Source organism: Capsaspora owczarzaki, assembly GCF_000151315.2.
Source record: "Capsaspora owczarzaki ATCC 30864 unplaced genomic scaffold supercont2.2, whole genome shotgun sequence".
Lineage (NCBI taxonomy): Eukaryota > Filasterea > Ministeriida > Capsasporidae > Capsaspora > Capsaspora owczarzaki.
In genome coordinates, this window is record NW_011887293.1 from 623,654 (window position 1) to 644,215 (window position 20,562).

Below are 20,562 nucleotides of genomic sequence, written 5' to 3' on the forward strand. Positions count from 1 at the left end.
TTATCATCAGCGCCAATGCTTTCCACTGTCGCGCGCCCATTGCTTCGCGCCTCGCTCGCATCCGTGCCTCGTCGCATGCCAGTCGCAGCGGCCACGGCAGCCACTGCATCTTACTCAACCAAGCCGCAGCCGCTGACCATCCTGACCGAAGACGAGCAGATGCTGGCCTCGACTGGTGAGGCCACATGAACAGCAGGATGGATGCGCTTTGATCACGATCACCGTCTTCTTGACTCACAGTGCCGCCTCACCAAAACACCCATCTGCAACAACGACTGATTCGAAATGCGATTGTTGTTGCAAAATCATCATCATCGACAGTTGCCCGCTTTGCGGAGGACAAGATCCGACCTCGCGTGCGCCAGATGGACGCGGTGGGCAAGATTGACGCCGACATCCTGAAGGGCCTGCACGAGCAAGGCGTAAGTTGTGCAGCTATACTGTATAGCTGTATAGCTGTTTTGTTTGAGAATGGTGTGAATAGTGGTGGTTTGCAAATTCAATACTCTCATAATCCGACCTTTTGTTTTTGGGTTTTTGGGTGGTACAGCTGATGGGTGTTGAAATCCCGGCCGAGTATGGCGGCACGAACGCCAGCTTTATGAGCGCGTGCTTGGACTGGCCAAGGTCGATCCGGGCATCAGTGTCATTGTCGATGTGCAAAACACTTTGATTGACAAACTGATCATGCATCACGCATCACGGCACCACTGCCCAGAAGGACAAGTACCTGCCGCGACTTGCCACCGACATGGTAAATCAGTTCAATAGCACATTGGGAGGAAGAACAAAAAGCAATGCATCCACTCGGTGCTTAGCATTTGCTCGGGTGTTGCTGTAGGTCGGAAGCTTCTGCCTGTCGGAGGCTGGCAGCGGAAGCGATGCCTTTGCTCTGCAAACCAAGGCGGAAAAGAAGGGCGACGACTACATCCTCAACGGCACCAAGATGTGGATTACCAACGCTGCCGAGGCCGGCGTTTTCCTGGTCATGGCCAACGCCGACTTTTCCAAGGTGCGGAGTTGCTCGAGTTGAGGTTGGGGATTGTCATAGTTTCTTTCTTCCTTTGCTGTCGCTGGTCTCACGCTCTTTCCCCTTCTTCCTCCTTCTCAGGGCTACAAGGGCATCACTTGCTTCATCGTCGACCGCGACACCCCCGGCCTGGAGATTGGCAAGAAGGAAGACAAGCTCGGCATCCGCGCATCGTCGACCTGCTCGGTCAACTTGACCGACGTGCGTGTTCCGGCATCGAACATTCTCGGCAAGTTCGGTCAGGGCTACAAGTACGCCATCAGCATGCTGAACGAGGGTCGCATTGGCATTGGCGCACAGATGCTCGGCCTCGCCCAAGGTGTGTTTGACGTGACCATGCCTTACCTGCATCAGCGCAAGCAGTTCGGCACCATCATTGCCGAATTCCAAGGCATGCAGCACCAGATTGCGCAAGTCGCCACTGAAATCACGGCTGCTCGTCTGCTGGTCTACAACGCTGCGCGTCTGCAGGAGGCTGGCCGCCCGGTCGCTCAAGAAGCCGCGATGGCCAAGCTGTATGCCTCCCAGGTTGCTGAGACCAGCGCCTCCAAGTGCATCGAGTGGCTTGGCGGTGTGGGTTTCACCAAGGACTTCCCTGCAGAGAAGTACTATCGTGGTATGTGTCCGAGCGACATTTTTGTTGTCGTGCAAGTGGAGATGGGTGAAGAATGCTCACTCTATGCTGAACAGATGTCAAGATTGGCAAGATCTACGAAGGTACCTCCAACATTCAGCTGTCGACAATCGCCAAGTCCATTTCTGCGCAATACCGCAGCTAAAAACAGCTCGTTTGGAGGCAAATGCGTTCAATAATAGTCCATCTTTGTTCGTCTGCCTCCCTCCACGATCTCACCATCTTGATTGCCACATCTCCCAACCGTAATTGAAGAGCACCAAATAGGGGCAATGGGATGTATTGTATTGGGAGAGACAAGGGCTCTTTTTTTTTGTTTTCAGTAGATGCTCGACCAATCGCACTCTTTTTCAAGGGCTCGAACGATGGGTTCAAGACCAGCTTGGTCTTCCTCGGTGAATCCGTCCTCTTGCTCACAGTCGAGGTCAAACACTCCAATGACATCCTGGAAGCGACAGACACAATTTTTTCACAGGTCACGATCGTGAGTGCTCGTGAGTGCAGCAAATTTTCAGTTTGTCTCGAAACATACTCCGGTGGGCGAAAAGAGTGGCAACACGAGCTCGGAATTGGAATTGCTGGCGCTATCGCAGGCAATGTGATCTGCAAAATGATGGACGTTTGGGACCAGCTAACTCCCAGAAAGACAGTCGCGTCAATGACCGACGGGATGGGATGGTTCCATCACGGAGAAAATCTGACACGCCGTTTCGCTGCCGATCGACTTGAAGCAAAGTCAAACAACCCGACGGAGTGTGCGTGTGTGTTGGCTTTGCGATGGATGCCTCAAAGTCTCACCACTGCTGCCTTGCGGACGACAGAGGCACCGCAGACGCCGCGGCCTGGCTTGATGCGAATGCACGCGACTTTGCCTTGGAACGGCCCCAGCACGAGCTCGCCCTTGCGCATGAGGTAGAATCCGACCCAGTTGTACGTCTTCTTGCCATGCAGCGACGATCCGTTCAGCGCATGGGCGACCAGCGACGACACGTTCGACAGATTGGCAATCTGAGGAGAGACACGAATCGACAGGGATTTATTGAGTTTCTCTCGGATGCTCAGATTTGCACTCAGACATCAGAAATATCCTGCAAAGCTTTGCAAAAAGGTTGTCTATCGCTCACAGCATCATGCTCGCCGTCAATCACAGCTTTGGCTTCGGCGATCAAGTTCTCGTAAAAGGATGCTTTGTCGGCCGCTGTCATTCTGATGCAGGTCTGAATCAAAAACGAAAGAAGACTGACTTTCGTACGTCTGAATTGTCGCAGGAAGGGCTCGAGTTCGCCACCGTGACTTTAGTCATGCAGCTGCGGCATCGTCACAAGCTCATACGTTTCCCGAGAGAGTTTATTGGCTACAACACTGACAAACTAGGCATGGTCGGAGGATAGCCGTGGAGGAAACCGTTGGAAGATTTGCAATAGACCGTCGGGGTTGTCTGCATGCAGCCAATGCCCGGCTCGATCGAGCCGGTGGACACGCACAGTGTTATGCGTGTCGGCAACAGACTCGTGCCCGTCCTGTCGCTGCATGCTGTCTGTTGAAAGCAAGCGCGAAAGAAGCACGTCATTCCAGCGCTTGCTTTGAGCACCATAGACGAAATCAACGGTGGCGGGTGAGCCGGAAGCAGGCGGCAGTGGCGCGTCCAGCACGTTCCAAACATCCAGCTCCATGTAACTGTGTCGGAGCTCCTGAACGCCGTGCACATCAAAGCCCCAGCCAACTACGTGGTCGTTGGAGCCGACAACATTGTGCTTCTGGCGAACCGTCCGAGATGTTAGCCACGCTGCTGTCGAATGCGAAAATCCAAACTCTTGCGCGAGACTGTGCACGGCCTTGCGTGAAGGGAATGGCCCAGGGTGGTGCTCGACAAACGCAAACAGTCGTTGTGATGAATCAGGTTCTGGCGTCGTGTCCTTGGCAATTGGAGCGCCCAGTCCTGGCATGGCATCCAAAATCCAGAATTGCTTGCACAAGTCGGGGAAGAGTTGTTGGAAGCGCATCGCAACCTTCCCGCCCATAGAGTGTCCAATGATGACTGCAGGTGCCCTCCCGCTTTTCACTGCCAACTCGGCCAAGTCTTGCGCGCACGAGTCGATTGTGTTGGGTCGGCCTGAAGTCTGCGCGAAATCTCGCGATGCATCTGCAACAGGCAATTTGGGATTGATTTCACGAGGTGAGAAATGCATGGCATATTTGGCAGCAGCATCTACTGGGCATGTGAACACTGTTGGTTGGCGGGCTGCTCAGAGTCTGAGATTTTGTCCCGCATTTTGTTTCGTCTTCGTTGGCATGTCAAAGCGCTCAAAGTATCTCGTTCCCCTCGGTGACAACCATCTCCGCTTCGGCAGAGTTGGCGATCGAGACATGTCTCGGTTTTCACAACGCACCGTGACATCGCTGGTCGACCAGCACGAATGGCAGCTTGTCCCAGCCACGGCCCAGCGACGCAATCCGCTTTGAGAACGCACTCCAATTGCGAGCGCACCCGAGGATTCCGTGCAGCACATAGACTGCCCCTGCATCAGCCACCGCGCTACTGGCAGTCACATTGGCCGCCGCCGCGATCACTTGATGACTGAGCATGGTTGCTGTTCACCAAAGCGAGCAGAGTGAGGAAATCCAAGAAAACTGAGACTGAAAGCTGCGCCTGATTCACTCATGCAACCCGATCTGAGCCAGCTCGAATCATGCAGGTGCTGTTTTTTACAATTGACTCGTGCAATCACGCAATTCAGAGTACCAAAGAGGCTGAGTGAGTGGCAGTCGTCCTTTTTTTCAATCCAATGCAGCGAACTCAGGCTGGCGCCAAGGTGGCAGCAGCCGCATCCAAGGCATCCGACGCCAGCGCACAGCCATCATCATCATCATCAGGAGCATCGTCATTAGGAGCATCAGCGCCTGCACGATTGTTGTTTGGCAAAAACCTCGCAGAGAAGGTGAATCCACACATGCGTTGAGATCTCGCGTTTGCGACGAGATGACGGATGAGCGGTTTCGCAGTGTGTCATGCTCCATACTATGAGCATTCCACTATGGCACCTTTGGCTGTTTTGGGGTGGTGGTGGTTGTTGAGGAGTGGGTTTCAGTGCAAAACGCACTCACTTCAAAGTTTCATTGAAGTTACATCGAAGCTTCAGCACATTGATCATGACCCATTGCATTGCTCACTTTGTAAATGTTGGTACCTTTGTAATGCAATTGACGTTGACAGGAAGGCGTGTTGGATGTGCTGTACTGGGCGCGTCAGATTGCCGCAATTTTGGTCGGCGTTCTGTGGGGTCTGTTTGGATTCACTGGCTTGGTCGCCATCATTGGGTAAAGGGTTTGATTTGTTTTATTGTTTTTTGGGAAGATTTCGAAACTTTGCGTTGAGAAGTGCAAGGATGAACGGGAGCTGATCGGGTGTGGTTGTCGGTTGTAACAGGTTTGGAATCGCGAGCACAGCAATCACAATCGCTTTCCTGGTGCAAATCGTGCAAGTCGACGAAGATGAATTCGGTGGCCGCTGGGAGCTTGTCAAAGAAGGGTTTATGCCGTCCTTCTCGTTGTTTTTGGTACGTCGCCTTGGAGCGTTTCTGATGGTGGCGTTTATGGTTTAGCGGGTTGAAGGCTCACATTCACTGTTGCATTCTTCGGTGAACTCTCTATTAGGTATCCTGGATTGTTGCGTATACTGGTGTCCACTTTTGAACAAATGCAACCTGCGTCTCTTTCATTGGGGGAGCGGGAGTTTACGCTGTATGGAATGAAACCTACATCAAACAAACAACCGGATGGCTCATCCTGTCCAAGACTTTATTGTGCCAGCACATCAGTTGAAGGTCAACAGGCGTCGTGCACAAACGCGCTTTGGAAAGGGCCAGCTGACCCAGGTCAGAGTTTTGGATGTTCGTTTTTTTGTTTTTTTGTTGTTGTTTTTTCTCCACGAAAACTTGGTCATGCAACAACAAAATTACGGCGACAGTGATCTCGTCCGCGGCGACGTACGTTCGTGTCGGTGCGCAACTGACACCGCTCAAATGGATTCTCGACGAGGGACCTCTGCAGACTGCTGCGCAGACTGCTGTTGCGTCTCTATGTTGCTTGGAATGACAAGGACGGGTCGCTTGCAGTTATGCACGACATAGTCACTGACCGAACCAATGAACAACCTGTGGTTTGAGAGAGAGGGGGGTGGATGGCACATCATGACAGTATCGTCAGCAGGCGAGAACGCAACGGTGGCAACAACTTGGCGTCGAGTTGACTACCAACCTCATCAGAGCGTTGCGGCGATGCGTTCCGACCACCAGGAACTTTGCTCTGGTTTGTTCGGCGATTTGGCAAATGCCACTCTTCGGCTCGCCTTCCCACGTCTTGACGAGGCACTTGATCTGATGTTGGGGATGGGATACAAATCCAGTTAGTAAGCCTTTTTTTGCTGATCGGATTCACCACCAAATCCCCCCTCCCATGCAAGTACGTACGTTGCGTCGGTTGCACTCTGCAACATAGCGTTGCATCACTCGTTTGGCAATGCCTTTGTGCTGAGGAAGGGCAACAAAAACAGCAACGGATGAGTTTTCCAAACAACCCTCGAGCCAGCACCTCAGCAGCTTGCGCCCCCCCCCTGTTTGCAAGATAGCTCATACCTCTTTCGACAGTGCATCAAAGATATCCGAGCTCACGTATCCTGTTGAGACGACCAAGACGAAAGCACAACAACCCGCCCAACTGAGGTCAGCGTTCAAGTGATTGTTTCGGGTTGAAACCTACCGAGTTTTCCTCTTCCAACCCCCTTCCCACCTCCACCCCCTCCTGCGATTCATGGTCGGTCACAACTAGCATTTGCTTGTCTATCCATTCACCCATACTCACCCATCTCGTTGACGTCCATGTTCACAAAGGAGAACGGCTCGTAGACGTGCACCAAAACCAGCACATCGTTCTCAGCGAGCAGATTGTCGAGCACGTACTCGAACGCTGCCTGGCTTTCGGCCGAGTCGTCCAGCGCCACGACAATGGCAGACGACGTGCTGCTCAAAATCCCTGATGGAGGTGTCTGCGTCGCAGTGTCGGTCGAATTGTCGACGGACGATGACGGCGTTGACTTGGTTTCTGCGTAGTTCATCGCTGCCGAACGCTGCTGCTCATCCAGTGAGTGCCGCGCCCTGCGCTGCGAGTGCGAGTCTGAGTGGAGCTCGCGCTGGTGCGGATGAGAAGAAGAAGACTTTGAGTTGTTTGCACGGGCAATGTTGGTCGCGAGGTCTTCGGCGAGGTTGTAGCTGGTGGTGCTGTCGGTCGCGGTCAAGTCGCCGTGTGATTCTGTGGTATCTGCACTCGCTGGCGCGGAGGAGTTGTCAGTGGCTGGCATGGCCCCATTGTCGTCAATCGCAGACAGCTCTCCAATGAGGCTTCGGGCCCACAGCTTCTTTTGCGGCGAGTCGGTTCGAGCTTGAGGCTCGTTCGGAGCGTTGTTGTCGGCGTTGATGCTCAGCTGCTTGCTCTCGAGCGGCATGGTTTTTTTGTTGCTAGAGTTTGTTGTTGAAGTTAAAAGGACTGCCCTCAACTCAATATAATAAACGTTTAGCAGAGACAAGCAGACATGGCTTGAAAGTCTTTTGAGTCTTTGGTCTGGCGTTTTTGTCCTGTCAAAACCGTTCCATTGTCGCCACACGCAAACCTCCAACCCTCCTCTACAAGCAATTTGGTGTGTGTGAAGACCTCCTTTTCAATAATCCTCGCGCTTCTTGAGCATTGACCTCGGGACCAGACTTTGTTGGATTCATCACCATGAGTCCTGTTTGGCGGAGATGATTCATTCCTGCCAGATCTGTGCACACCGCCTCTGCACAAACAAGTGCTGTAATAAACACTGCATGCCCCGCAGCAATTCCCTACACCACGACGCGCGAGGCCAGCGTCCTCTGGTCCAACCTCGTAATCTGTATACAGTACAAAAAACAATCCGCAATCCAAATAAAAGTACAAAAATGCTCCACTCTTTCTGTTGATTGTTTTGAAAATGGCTTCCACGCTGACCTTCAACAAGTTCTACCCGTTCTACCAGTCGCAGCACCGCGACCCCGTGTGCCGCCTGCTGCATGTGATTGGCACCACGATCGTTGTGAGCATTGTGGCTGCGGCCATTGCGACTGCCAACGCGCGCCTGCTCCTGTTCACGCCGCTGGTCGGCTACGGGTTTGCTTGGGTCGGCCACTTTTTCTTTGAGCGCAACAAGCCAGCGACCTTCAAGCACCCCTTCTACTCGCTCATGGGCGACTTTGTCATGTGGTTTAACATCATCCGCGGCGAGGAGACCATCTCATCGCCCTACGTCAAGCGCAACGGCAACTCCAATCTCAAGACAACTCGGCCGTCTCAGTGACGAGAGTTCAATTGGCCTGCTTTCCCGCTCTGTGAATGCGATCAAATCACAACCTGATGTGTGTCTCAAGTGCATTGCAATATACACAGACCAACTCAAAATGAAATGCGCTGCAACGACTACAAAACAATCAACAGAAAAGAAAGAAAAAAAAAAAGAGATCAATCATTCACATTTCTTCACATTGAATGGACAAGGAACATGCAAACAAAACAAAGAAAAAAAGATACTCGGACAAGCAAAGTATACAAGAACAACAACAACAATCGAGCTGAGGCAGCAAAACAAAAAACAGCAAAAAATTTTAAAAAAAAAACCGAGTGATAAAGAAAAATAACAATGCGTGGAACAGGAGCACTGTTTTCTTTCAGTCTTTGTCATTTAGGTTTCAAGTAGAAACAAAAAGGGGGGGTGGGAAGATCGCTTAGAAAATCTTGGACACCTTCTTGTCCTTCTTGGGAGTGTTCTTGGCGGCCTCAAACTCCTTGCGCTCGTTCTCGAGCTGCTGCTTCTTCTCGTCGAGGTCCTTCTTTTGCTTTTCAAGTCGGCGAACCTCGTCCTCGTGTTTTTGTTGCATCTGCAGAGGATAAAGACAAAAGGAGGAGGGGTTGTTGGTGAGTGGCTTGAACGGGCAATCACAACTGCCAAAAAAAGCACAATGGCCCAAAAATGTACTGCCCCCAGCATCCAAAAAAACATTGTTTTCGTTTTTTTGTTTTTGAAACGAAAACAAACAATAAACAACTCACCTCGCGCTCGGAGAGCTTGAGCTTTTGCTCCTTCTCGGCAACCTTCATCTGGAAAACTTGACGCATGTCGTCCTCCATCTTGGCCATCTTCTGCTCGTGCTCGCGCTTCTCTTCCTCGAACTTGGCAAGGGTCTTGTCGCCGCCGGGGAGGCTGCCGCCCATGCCGGTCAGCTTGAAGGCACGGTAGCTCTCGTAGAGAACGTCGTTCGTGTTGTCCTTCAGGTCTTGCATGTGCGTTCGGATGAGGAGGTTTCGCAGCTTGGTAAAGTCGCAGTGGTCCTCGTTCTCAACCTCAACAATGCCCCACGGGTACATGCGGCCGCGGACCTTCTTGCCGCCAATTTCGAGGACAGTGTTGGAGCCGACGACGGCGAACGGAACGGACGCCTGGAGCGATTGGGCCTCTCGGATGGCATCCTCCTCGTCGTCCGAGTCGGTGGCAAACTGGTAGATGCTAATGTCGTTCTCGGCAATCTGGGAGAGGATTTGGCGACGGAAGGACTTGATTTCGTCGGCAGTGAGGGTGTCGGCCTTGCCAATGACGGGGATGATGTTGACCTTCTTGTGGAGACGCTTCATGAACTCAATGTCCAGGGGCTTGAGGCCGTGGCCGTTGGGAGCAATAAAGTAGAGGCAGCAGTGGACGCGGTTGTCGTTGGTCTTGGTGCGGTTGACGCGGAGCTCGTCGTTGAGGAACTCCTCAAAGCGCTCGTCAATGAAGGTGACAATGGAGGCCCACGAGTCCTGGTTGTTGACAGCATCGCCGAAGCCGGGAGTGTCGACGATGGTGAGGCGCAGGCGGACTCCCTTCTCCTCAATCTCGACCGAGGTCGACGAGACCTTGACCGTCTTTTCGATGCGCTCAGCCGCGCTAGGGTACTCGCGCTCGTTGTACAGGTCGGTAAGGAAGAGAGAGTTGACAAGGGTGGACTTGCCGAGGCCAGACTCGCCTGTGAATGACAACAAAAAAAATAAGTGTCGAGCAGAAACAAAAAAAAAAAAAAAAAAAACATCCAAATCAAAAAACAGGACGGTTAAACACGTACCGACAACCATCAGGGTGAACTCGAAGCCCTTCTTGACGGACTTTCGGTGGACTTGGTTGGGCAGGTTGGCAAAGCCGACATAGCCGCCGAGCTGCTTGGAGCTATCGCTCTACAGTGACAAGGGAAAAAGAAACGGAAAAAATTCGAAAAATAAAAACGGTGAGCGATTGATACAACCAAGATTGAGCACGACGCGAGATGTGGTTGGCTCGCAGAGTTGGAATCCGTTGTGCTGCATGCTGCTGGATGAATGTGGGATGAATGAGTCCCCCTTCCCCGGATGGGGTTGTGGATGGAAGCGCGGGGCGGGTCTCCAATCACAGTCCAAAGCCAAAAAGCACCAAAAAAAAAAAGTCAAAAAAAAAAAGAGAGAGATCGCGAGTTTTTGGATGGCCACCGCGAGAGCAGCGCGGAGGGATCACACTCGCCGAGCTTGTATGTCATGAAGAATGAATAGAAGTGGCCGCGAGCTTGGAGCGCGGGGATCGCCTCGAGTGCAAGTCAAACGAATGAGGGAAAAAAAAAAACAGACAAAAAGAAAAAAAAAAAAAGCAGCGAAAAGCAAACAAAAAAATTTGAAGACAATATTTTTAAAAGCAATTGTTTGGACAAAGACGTTCGACTTGTCGATGTTGCCCGACAGCGACAGGGATGGTGATGATGATGGCGATGATGGGAACGGAAAGCAACTGCGAATGAGGTGCTTGAGACCATGTGGGTGACTTACATCAGCTGCAGGGAACGACAGGATTCAAGCCAAACGAAAAAAAAAAAAAAAAAAAAAAAAAAAAGGCAAAATTCCAAACACACACAAAAAAAAAAAAAACAAGAGGAGTCAGTTATTGGCAACTAGAAACGAGACCAAGGGTGAGCATTGGGAGGCTGGAGGGGGTCGGAGTGTGCTCCAACAGTGGACGTGTTAGCAGGACGACCGCACACTGTTCGGGCTGTGCAACGAAGGCAGCCAAAGATGGAAGAATTCAAAACAACGCAAAAAAAAAAAAAAAAGAGCGATCGCTGGTTTTGAAACCACAGAAACGCAAACCGCGACGAGTTGTCAGCCTCCCCCTGTTTGTCTAACGCTGGCTGGTCAAGATGCGCGAGTGCCATGCGCAGGGGCGAAGGGGTTTTGCCGAAGGAGGCTGAAGCCAAGCGGGAGGGAGACGAAAAAGGAGCTGATCGCCAATGCACACAAACGAAAGATCGAAAAAAAAAAAAAAAAAAAACATACACATTCTAAATTGATTTGGTGGAGAAAAATTTGAGGACTGGAAAAGAAGAACAAAGTGTTTATGTTGAATGAGCCTGAAAACGAAGAGGAAAGGGGGGGGGTTGTTGATTGGAATGGAGGAAGGTACCGTGGAAATGATGGGTGGAAGGGGGGATGGAACGCGCGAGAATTGGTTGCATTTGCGAGAATTGGCGCGAATGGAAGATCACGCCGCTGGGCTGTTGATCTGACACTGCAAATTTGGATTGTTCATTGGTTGTTTGGTTTGGAACGATCGAGGTGCCACTGAACCGGCTGAATTGCGAGACAATTCGGGCAGGACCAAAAAGGACAATCTTCCTGTCACTCTTGATTCTTCATCGATTCATTCATGGCAGCAGCACCAGGGGGGCTTCCGGACCGCCGCCTCGTCCACCACATCCTCGTCTCCGAGTTTGACATTGACAAGGGCAGTGGGCTGGCACACCAGTACCCAACCCCGACCGGAGCCAGCGAGAGGTAGGCTTTGTGGGCTTTTTGCGGTTCATTCTTTGCTCAACCTTCATCGTCCAATCGCAAGACCGGCATGACACGCCGCCCACCCCACCCCCACGCTTGTGGTTCCTTGTTGATCATGCCATTGCCCGTGGACGGGAGAGCGGACGAGGCGACCTGGAGACCGGCCGATTGCTCATTTCTGATTCCCGTTTGTGATTGTTCGTCTTTTTTTTTTTTTTTTTTTTTCCCCTTCCAGTCTACTCGCCGAGCTCATGTTGCCTGACGGCGTGCACAACCGCGAGGAGGACTGGACCATTTTCTTCTTGAACCAGACTGCGCCCGAGGCAAGTGTCCAGAAGGGGGTTATTGTCGGCGGCGGTGAAGCGGTGTGTCTTGGACTTTTTGCATCCAATGCAAGCCTCTTCGGGTGGATTGACCTCTGGTTTGTTCGCCTGGTTGGTCGTCATAGCATGATTCGGCAAAGGGCAGCAAGTCAATGCCATCGGACAACAAGACCCCGGCGTACGTCCAGGCCCTTGCATGCATTTCGATCTCAACCTCATCGACTCACATTTTGTCGACCTTTTGACTTCTTTCGACTCCTTTTCTTGACTCGTTTGGCGAGGACAGTGTGACATCGTTGGACGCCTTCGTCTATGAATTTACCGAGGCAACTCAAGGTATAATTGCTCGTGGGGCGACACGTGGGGAGGGGATTGCATGTCGCTGCTTGCATGTCGCTGATTGCCGGCACTCCACGGCTCACCTTGCACTCGTGCATTTCCGTGTCGCACAGGGTGGTCGCAACTTGGCACCGACACCATGAAGGTGTACTTGGAGCGCAATGCGTTGCGTATCGCTGGTCCGGACTTTTCCAAATCCCTGTACGAGGGCTTGATGCTTGGTGTTGTTGTGAGTGTTTTGCAGAGCCGTCTCATCGCTCCCTCTCACCGTGTTCTTTTCTTTGACTGTGTAGACCGCGCGATGTGGAATTGCAACATCAGAGCATGGAGCCGTTGTTTCATTGTGTGATTGTTGGTGAAGCCGCTTTCGGTACGTTCCGCTCGGAGATTGCCGATGGTGATTGTCCTCCTCTAGTTCGTTCAGCGCGTCTCACCCGAGTGCTCTTGCAGGCTTTCGCTTTGCCGACCAGGTTGCTGAACTCACATTCGAGACGCATTGCGAAGAGTTGCGCAAAGAAACACCCTGTACGAAGTTGTGTTTGCCATGATTGAAGCCCGTGTCGTGTTTGACCAGACTGCTCATTTTCCAAACACACCCCCGTTGCACAGCTGAAGTTTTCGAACCACCATCGCCAGCGCCTGCACCGGTGGTGGTGCCTTCCACCGAGAAATCTTCCGACAAGCCCTTCCTGTACGTCTTGAACGTCATTCGCAACAAGCGTGTCGAGAATGTGCGACGTGGTGCTGTCGTCAAAGCCCTTGCCATCTGCACACCCTATCGATGGCTGCATGTCTTCAAGGTACCGTCATCTGTTTCTCTGCGGTTTGTTTGTTTGTTTGTTTGTTCACTTTTGCCCGATGCAATGCCACCTCACTCGATGCTGCTGTTGCCACCACAGCCCGTTCTGTTGCTGGCTGTGGATCGCTACTTTAAAACCTCTGATGTGTCGGTGCTTGCCGAGTTGTACGATGCCATCAACGCTATGGACGTTTCCGGCATGCCAGATCTGACCCAGGCGCAAAAGCTCATGTTGCGCTCGGGCGGTGACAAGGAGAAGCAAATTTTCACCACCAGCATCCCCTACATGAAGATTAACATTCCTGTTCGCATTCCCATGACCACGCTGGACGATGAAGTTGCTGATGTGAGTTTTGAGTTGGGAAAGGGACATTTCTCTCGTTCTTGGGCCATTTTTCTGTTTGCATTCTCACGCTGGGACCGTTCTGTCTTGTTACCTTCAGGGATCGGTGAGCAAGCTCGTCACCACCTTTGCTCCTGGATTCATGACGCTCTACAACGCCCTCTTGCTTGAAAAGCGCGTCATCTTTGTCGGGTACAACCGGTCTGCCAGCGAGGTTGTCAACCTTGTACTCGCTGCCTGCCAGCTGATCTGCCCTCCAATCAGTGGGCTCATCAAACGATGCTTCCCGTACACAAACTTGTCCAACATGACGTTCTTGGAATTGTAAGCCTTCCTGAGCGCGAGTTTGTCTTTTTTGTCTTGTTTGTCGTTTTGTTGTTTGTCTTTTTGTTGTTTGCTTGCTTGCCTGATTGCTTATTCTTAACTCACCTTGCTTGCTCGTGTGCTTGTATTATCGACTCGTGCTTATCCGATCTGGTAGCCGAAACTATGGCTACTTGGTGGGTGTGACGAATCCAATCTTCCGCGACAACACCGAGTGGTGGGACGTCCTTTGCAACCTCGAAACGGGCAAAGTGATTCACAATCCCAAGTTTCTGCCTCCGCCTGAAACCGAGCGACATGCAGCCAGTGATGCAGAGTTCCTTGCAGATGTATGTTTGCCTTGGCATTTCAGCGCTGCCGGGTGTTGCCCATATTTTTTTCTGTGGTTGCAGACCTTGTCCGGAGTTTGCACTTGCTGACGTGTTCTTCTTTTGAACCTTGCGCTGGACAGGTGCTGGCCAAGATTGAAGGGCATGTCGCTGAGGAATCCATCCGACAACTCTTTACCGACTATACACAACGAATCATGGACCTCGCTCTGAATGATGCCGAATTTCCGGATGAGATTGCCAAGAAGAAAGAGTTGGAGATCAACCACGCGCGTGGTGAGCAGTGGAAGAAGACGGCATTCTTCCAACAGTATGCACAGGTGAGCAGTCAGACTTCCCCCTTCTGGTCGTGGACAACTTGGCCTGCGTCTAACTTGCAATTGTTTTTCGTGGCTCAATTGAAGGAACGCCATGAACGCCGGTCGCGACGAACAATCACGGCCATCGACACTGAGCGACACATTCAGAAACTACGAGTGCGGAAGGCTCTCTCCGCGCAGGAGATTTACTCTATTTTCAAGGACTTCAACACTTGCATCACTACCGATGTGCAAATTCTTGAGGTGGGTGGGGCTGCCTTGGACTTTGTCAGGTTTTTTTTTTTTTTTTTTTTTTGGTTTGTCGCTCACACTGGTCGTTACTGCTGCTTTGCCGCCAATGATAGCTCCTCACCTACTTGCCAGAAAATCAAGGTGGATTGTATCCCATCGCCGTCAGCCTCGTGCATCCTTCAGAGAATGTGCGACGTGCAACCGCCGAGCTTTTCCATCGTATTTCACGCATCGAGGTTTGTTTGTGCAGAGTCTGCCCTTGGTTTGTGATTCCGCCTCTCACTTGCAAGGACATTTTGCTCTCTCGTCGATGCTCTTGTTCAACTTCAGGCGGGCCGGGAGCTGATCAATAATCTGAATGACTTTTTGCGGACTGCGTACGAGCGTAGCAAGGCGCTATTGCGGTAGTCACTCAACAGTCGCTTCTCGCTGCATCCCGCCGTCAGTGTCGATTTTGTGCAGGCTTGTGCGTTTCTAGTACTTTGTTTATATGCGTCAGGTGGATCATCTCGAGTACATTGCGTAGCTGAGTTCTTGATGAATGAAAGCATTCCACTTTTTCCCAGTGAAGTCTGTGGAGATGCGAGACGCCCTCCTTTGTCGAGTACATACGTGTTTCACCCATCTGCCATGAATATTGAAGGGGAGGGAGCGGAAAGGGACTCGTCTGGTGTGTTGCTGTGACACGATTCTTTTGCTCTCGCTCTCTCTCTCTCTCTCTCTCTCTCTTTCTCTCTTTTTTTTTTCTATATGCTGTTGGCTCTCAGCTTGTTGCTGTCATAGTCATACACTGTTTCCGCGTCCTTTGAATTGGCAGACTTCCAAAACCTACTGCACCATCTCAATCTCGAGCAAATCGCGCTCTTGCTGCTGTTGCTTTCAACATCTTTTACACTTGGTGTCGCCATCGTGATCTATCTCAGACCAAATTAAACACTCGGTCAGTCCTCTCTTTGCCTTTTTAGTTCACGATGATGATGATGATGCGGATGCAACGCACATTCGCCGTGCTGGCCGTGCTGATGGTTGCAGCGCCGTTGCTGTTCTCGCACCCCTCATCGCCCGCCTTTGCTGCAGCAGACACGTCGTCGCTCTCCACAATCATTGCACCTGGCACTGAGTTTTGTGTCTTTGTCGATGTCGAGCAACGCGTTCCAGCCAAAGTCTCCTTCCAAGTGAGTTCTTGTTGTGTTCTTCCCACTCGTTTCCTGTCGCCTCTCGTTCTTGCTGCAGTCGTGCTGCGTGATTGCAGCCATTCTCGCAAAAGGCGCAGCAATGCTCGGCACCCAGTGTGTGAGCAGCGGAGCAGACATGACCTGATGCTACAGTGCAGATTCTGTAGGATTGACCAGGGATAAGCCGTCTTACTGATCACCTCGCGCTCCCATCAATGTTCATCAACGCGTTCATTGTGATTGGAGCTTTTGATATGAAACAATGTTGTGCGACGGTTGCGCGTTTGTGGTGGAGCTGTCTTTGGAGTGGTTTGAGTTGGGATTGACGCTACATTGTCAACTCGCTCACCCTTTGTGTGTCGTTTCGCCAAAAAAATGCTCATCCACAATGTCAGGTATTCTCGGGAGGTGCCCTGGATGTCGATTTCTCATGGCACCGGGACAACGGAGTCGAAATCATGAGCGAGAGCAAGGTCAACCAGGGCAAGTACGCGCAAAACCCAGACTTCAAGGGAACAACCAAGATCTGCTTCTCGAACAAGTTTAGCACGATGGCCGAGAAGGGTGTCTTTTTCGAGATTATTGTGGGCGCTCCGACCCAGCAGTGGGCCAAGCTGACCTCTGCGGAGGCCAGCGCGCAGGACGCCGCTTCCCTCGACAGCATGCAGGCGTCGCTCCAAACCGTCCGAAACAACTTGCACGAAATTACCAGGTTGCAAACACAATTCCGGCACCGCGAAGCGCGTCACATGCACACGGCCGAGGATAACAACCACCGAGTCTTTTACTTTAGCCTGATTGAGTGTCTCGTTCTCGTCGCAACATCCGTCGTGCAAGTGTTTTTCGTGCGCCAGTTGTTTGGCAGCACAAAGAAGGGTGGTATTTAGGTGTGGGAGAGTGTTTGTGTAGTGTGTTTGTGTAGATGTGGTGTTTGTGCATTTTGTTGATTTCAAGACAGTAGTTTGATATCCATTGATCATTTTTGAAACCTGTGAGATTTTCAACCCCCCCCCCATCTACCTCAGTTGTCTCAACAGTAAAGCAGCGCTATGCATGTGTTTCTTGCTTCGTGAACTCAGGTAGAAGCCGAAAAGCTGCTTGAAGGTTGCTTTAGTTGCTGCCGTTGCATTGGAATGCACTGTTTCAACGGTTCATTCCAATGATATTGATGCTTGTGGTGTGTTTAGTGACCGGGGCATGCCATAGTACGGATGTCATCCCTCGTACCTGAGTTCGCAGGCGAGGCGAATTCTTCAAGCAAGGATCCGCTCAAAACTAAATTTACATAACCATGCCAGTCTCGATCACAGCTCAATGTCTGTCCAGCCACACATCTGACGCTATAAAACATAAAGTCACATTGCATTCAATATTCTCTCAAAGTATGGCAAACCAGGCTGACCGGTACATGGACTTGCGAGGTGTCTAAAATTCTCACACACTAGTCACACGCAAGCACCGGCATCAAAGCACCCAAAAACAACGAGCACATGCAAAAACATAAATTACACATGTTTGCACCATAGCGGCAGGTTGACCCAGCGTGTGCTCGTGCTACAGCGCGGCTGAATCGAGGGATTTGAACTCGGATTGTCAATCTGTGTTGGCAACGCAAAAAGGGGAAAAAGGAAAACAGCTCTCCAATACACTGCCTCGCGCCTTGCAATACACACACGGTTGTTGTCAAGAAAACGGGCATGCTCCGATGATCTGAGCAGACCCCAACCAATAAAAAAAAAAAAAAAAAAAACAGCAAAAATGCGACAAAAAAATTTACCCAGTGCCCGGGATCGAACCGGGGTCTCTTGATTCAAAGTCAAGCGTCCTCACCGCTGGACGACACCGGGAAGGTGCTCCTATTTGGATGAGGGTCGAGGTGGGGCAAAGGCCATACGTACAAGAAACATGGCCCCGAAAATGCAGAACAAATCTTTGGCGCTGAGTTTTTCTGATGGTTGCCCCTTTGGATTTGGTGCCCCTTTGTTTTTTTGATTTTTAATTTTTTTTGGATGAATCTTGCTTCAATTCAGTAGCAGTTGCTGTTCGGGAGCTGACCTGGCAAACGGCGCTGAGCTGGCTGCAAAAGAAAAAAAAAAAAAAGAGAACAAAATCACATAAATTGAAAGGCTTTTCGCGTGGACCAATCAGATTGACGCACGTTGTAAACAGTTGAAAAAGACGACGCGTTCCAAATCAAGCACAACCTCAGTTCTCTTATTTTTTTCTTTTTTTTTCTTTTTCTTTTCATTTCTAATAAATGCGTGTTGCGTACCTTGCGTCGCTCGCACTCGTTGCGCTCACTCTTGCGCTCGTCAACGCTGATGAGACCAAGCAGCGCGAATACGGCACCGTCATCGGCATCGATCTCGGCACCACTTACAGCTGGTAAGTTTTTTTTTTTTTTTTTTTTTTTGTGGGAAGCGTGCTTTTTTTTTTTTCTTTTCTATTTTCTCGTTCACTGTTCGGCGAGTGACGTGGCGCGACGGCGAGGCGTTCAGAGCTCGTGCATTTGCAGCCAACAACAAGAGTTCATTGCGTTCTCCATGCTTGGCGACCTTGCATTTGCCGAGCACATACATTTTCCCGCAGAAGCGCAAAGAAGAGGTGTCTCGCGATCTCTTTTTTTTTTTTTTTTTTTTTTTTCTGTTTCTGCCGTGTCCGTCGTCGTGCCACCTCATCCGATGCAACTGTTCCGTCCCCTGCGCGTTTCTATTGCCTTCCTTCCACTTGCTTCTTGCTTCTCGTCACGCGAGTCCCGGCACTCTGCTTTGCTTTTGCTTTTGCTTTTGCTGTACTTTGTTCCACAGTTCTTCTCGAAGTTTCGACTCACTTTGTTTTTCCATTTTCTATTTCCGTTTTCCTTCACTTTCTCTTCACCTTCTCCTTCACAGCGTCGGCGTGTTCAAGAACGGCCGCGTTGAAATCATCCCCAACGACCAAGGCAACCGCATCACCCCCTCGTATGTCGCATTCACTGACGACGGCGAGCGCCTCATTGGCGACGCCGCCAAGAACCAACTGACGGCCAACCCCTTCAACACCATTTTCGACGCCAAGCGCCTCATCGGCCGCGAGTTTAACGAAAAGTCCATCCAGGCCGACATCAAGCTCTGGCCCTTCAAGGTTGTCAACAAGAACGCCAAGCCCTACATCAAGGTGGCCACCAGCGCCGGCGACAAGGTTCTCTCGCCCGAGGAGGTGTCTGCCATGATTTTGCTCAAGATGAAGGAGACGGCTGAGGCCTACCTCGGCCACAAGGTCACCCACGCCGTCGTCACTGTGCCCGCCTACTTTAACGACGCCCAGCGTCAGGCCACCAAGGACGCCGGCACGATCGCTGGTCTCACCGTCCTCCGCATCATCAACGAGCCCACGGCCGCTGCCATCGCATACGGTCTCGACAAGAACGACGGCGAGAAGAACATTCTCGTGTTTGATCTCGGTGGTGGCACGTTCGACGTTTCGCTCCTGACCATCGACAACGGCGTCTTTGAGGTCGTTGCGACCAACGGTGACACTCACCTTGGTGGCCAGGACTTTGACCAACGCATCATGCAACACTTTATGCGCCAGTACAAGGAGAAGAAGGGCAAGGACATTTCCAGCGACGTTCGCGCCGTCCAAAAGCTTCGTCGTGAGGCCGAGAAGGCCAAGCGCGCCCTCTCCTCGCAGCACTCTGCCCGCCTCGAAATCGAGGCCTTCTTTGACGGCGAGGACTTTTCCGAGACGCTCACCCGCGCCAAGTTTGAGGAGCTGAACGCCGACCTCTTCCGCTCGACCCTTGCCCCCGTCAAGAAGGTCTTGGAAGACTCTGGCCTCCGCAAGGAGGAGATTGACGAAATTGTCCTGGTCGGTGGCTCCACTCGCATCCCCAAGGTCCAGCAGCTCGTCAAGGACTTTTTCAACGGCAAGGAGCCCAACCGCGGCATCAACCCCGACGAAGCCGTCGCGTATGGCGCCGCCGTCCAGGCTGGCGTTCTCGGTGGCGAGGAATCCACTGGCGACCTTGTTCTTCTCGACGTCAACCCCCTGACCCTCGGTATTGAGACTGTTGGCGGCGTCATGACCAAGCTCATCCCCCGCAACTCTGTCATCCCCACCAAGAAGTCCCAAATCTTCTCCACCGCCGCCGACAACCAGCCCACCGTCACCATCCAGGTCTTTGAGGGCGAGCGCTCCCTCACCAAGGACTGCCACACCCTCGGCAAGTTCGATCTGACTGGCATTCCCCCAGCAGCCCGCGGCGTTCCCCAAATCGAGGTCACCTTTGAGATTGACGCCAACGGCATTCTCCGCGTCTCGGCCGAGGACAAGGGCACTGGCAAGTCTGAGAAGATCACCATCACCAACGACCAAAACCGTCTGACCCCCGAGGAGATTGAGCGCATGGTCAACGACGCCGAGCGCTTTGCCGACCAGGACAAGAAGGTCAAGGAGCGTGTTGACGCCAAGAACGAGCTCGAGAGCTACGCCTACAACCTGCGCAACCAAATCAAGGACGAGGACAAGCTCGGCGGCAAGCTCGACGAGGAGGACAAGGAGACCATCACCACCGCCGTCGACGAGACGATCGCCTGGCTCGACCAGTCCGGCGCCGAGGCCACCACCGAGGAGCTCAAGGAAAAGAAGGCTGCCTTTGAGAAGATTGTCCAGCCCATCGTTTCCAAGCTCTACCAGGGCGGTGCCGGTGGCGCTCCCTCTGGCGACGACGAGGGTCACGACGAGTTCTAAACAAAAAAATGCTGCTGCTGCTTTTTTTGTTTCTCTTCTTCCATTTACTAGAAATCACAAAAAGTCAATAAATTACAATTACAATGACCC

The 20,562-nt window shown here is 51.8% G+C and overlaps 10 protein-coding genes and 1 non-coding gene across 11 annotated transcripts; 6 read left to right on the forward strand and 5 right to left on the reverse strand.

Moving 5' to 3' along the window:
- Positions 1-15: 15 nt before the first annotated feature.
- On the forward strand, positions 16-1,809 carry CAOG_01371 (acyl-Coenzyme A dehydrogenase; the record flags this gene model as incomplete). Its single annotated transcript, XM_004349841.2, has 7 exons — positions 16-175; positions 241-422; positions 551-643; positions 719-754; positions 842-1,012; positions 1,112-1,646; positions 1,721-1,809. 7 exons carry the CDS (start codon positions 16-18, stop codon positions 1,807-1,809), a joined length of 1,266 nt encoding a protein of 421 aa, XP_004349891.2.
- A 40-nt stretch (positions 1,810-1,849) lies between these two features.
- CAOG_01372 (GAF domain-containing protein) lies at positions 1,850-2,893 on the reverse strand. The gene is made up of 4 exons (XM_004349842.2): positions 2,789-2,893; positions 2,463-2,672; positions 2,197-2,295; positions 1,850-2,109 (listed from the first exon to the last, which is right to left on the reverse strand). Exons 1-4 carry the CDS (start codon positions 2,867-2,869, stop codon positions 1,984-1,986), a joined length of 516 nt encoding a protein of 171 aa, XP_004349892.2. The 5' UTR covers positions 2,870-2,893; the 3' UTR covers positions 1,850-1,983.
- A 104-nt stretch (positions 2,894-2,997) lies between these two features.
- On the reverse strand, positions 2,998-4,291 carry CAOG_01373 (hypothetical protein). Its single transcript, XM_004349843.2, has 2 exons — positions 4,055-4,291; positions 2,998-3,807 (listed from the first exon to the last, which is right to left on the reverse strand). The coding sequence occupies exons 1-2, from the start codon at positions 4,248-4,250 to the stop codon at positions 3,035-3,037; spliced, it is 969 nt and encodes a 322-aa protein (XP_004349893.1). The 5' UTR covers positions 4,251-4,291; the 3' UTR covers positions 2,998-3,034.
- Positions 4,292-4,440: 149 nt separating this feature from the next.
- Positions 4,441-5,440, forward strand: CAOG_01374 (hypothetical protein). Its single transcript, XM_004349844.2, has 4 exons — positions 4,441-4,603; positions 4,879-4,982; positions 5,092-5,221; positions 5,319-5,440. The coding sequence occupies exons 1-4, from the start codon at positions 4,451-4,453 to the stop codon at positions 5,355-5,357; spliced, it is 426 nt and encodes a 141-aa protein (XP_004349894.1). The 5' UTR covers positions 4,441-4,450; the 3' UTR covers positions 5,358-5,440.
- Position 5,441: 1 nt separating this feature from the next.
- Positions 5,442-7,196, reverse strand: CAOG_01375 (hypothetical protein). Its single transcript, XM_004349845.2, has 5 exons — positions 6,525-7,196; positions 6,299-6,339; positions 6,134-6,193; positions 5,922-6,040; positions 5,442-5,818 (listed from the first exon to the last, which is right to left on the reverse strand). The coding sequence occupies exons 1-5, from the start codon at positions 7,162-7,164 to the stop codon at positions 5,683-5,685; spliced, it is 996 nt and encodes a 331-aa protein (XP_004349895.2). The 5' UTR covers positions 7,165-7,196; the 3' UTR covers positions 5,442-5,682.
- Positions 7,197-7,636: 440 nt separating this feature from the next.
- Positions 7,637-8,228, forward strand: CAOG_01376 (membrane protein). The gene has a single exon (XM_004349846.2). It carries the CDS (start codon positions 7,672-7,674, stop codon positions 8,032-8,034), a length of 363 nt encoding a protein of 120 aa, XP_004349896.1. The 5' UTR covers positions 7,637-7,671; the 3' UTR covers positions 8,035-8,228.
- CAOG_01377 (CDC10 protein) lies at positions 8,191-11,099 on the reverse strand. The gene is made up of 5 exons (XM_004349847.2): positions 11,061-11,099; positions 10,557-10,561; positions 9,830-9,938; positions 8,784-9,733; positions 8,191-8,611 (listed from the first exon to the last, which is right to left on the reverse strand). The coding sequence occupies exons 1-5, from the start codon at positions 11,062-11,064 to the stop codon at positions 8,459-8,461; spliced, it is 1,221 nt and encodes a 406-aa protein (XP_004349897.2). The 5' UTR covers positions 11,065-11,099; the 3' UTR covers positions 8,191-8,458.
- Positions 11,100-11,407: 308 nt separating this feature from the next.
- On the forward strand, positions 11,408-15,190 carry CAOG_01378 (hypothetical protein). Its single transcript, XM_004349848.2, has 15 exons — positions 11,408-11,558; positions 11,794-11,881; positions 12,007-12,059; positions 12,168-12,217; positions 12,334-12,421; positions 12,514-12,590; positions 12,671-12,745; positions 12,830-13,020; positions 13,120-13,365; positions 13,463-13,686; positions 13,844-14,015; positions 14,138-14,335; positions 14,420-14,578; positions 14,680-14,802; positions 14,897-15,190. The coding sequence occupies exons 1-15, from the start codon at positions 11,431-11,433 to the stop codon at positions 14,972-14,974; spliced, it is 1,950 nt and encodes a 649-aa protein (XP_004349898.1). The 5' UTR covers positions 11,408-11,430; the 3' UTR covers positions 14,975-15,190.
- A 330-nt stretch (positions 15,191-15,520) lies between these two features.
- CAOG_01379 (hypothetical protein) lies at positions 15,521-16,713 on the forward strand. Its single transcript, XM_004349849.2, has 2 exons — positions 15,521-15,741; positions 16,137-16,713. The coding sequence occupies exons 1-2, from the start codon at positions 15,538-15,540 to the stop codon at positions 16,626-16,628; spliced, it is 696 nt and encodes a 231-aa protein (XP_004349899.2). The 5' UTR covers positions 15,521-15,537; the 3' UTR covers positions 16,629-16,713.
- An 803-nt stretch (positions 16,714-17,516) lies between these two features.
- Positions 17,517-17,588, reverse strand: CAOG_09336. Its single transcript has one exon. It is a non-coding gene; the product is annotated as a tRNA-Gln (tRNA).
- Positions 17,589-17,899: 311 nt separating this feature from the next.
- Positions 17,900-20,559, forward strand: CAOG_01380 (hsp70-like protein). Its single transcript, XM_004349850.2, has 2 exons — positions 17,900-18,126; positions 18,633-20,559. Exons 1-2 carry the CDS (start codon positions 17,999-18,001, stop codon positions 20,470-20,472), a joined length of 1,968 nt encoding a protein of 655 aa, XP_004349900.1. The 5' UTR covers positions 17,900-17,998; the 3' UTR covers positions 20,473-20,559.
- Positions 20,560-20,562: the final 3 nt, after the last annotated feature.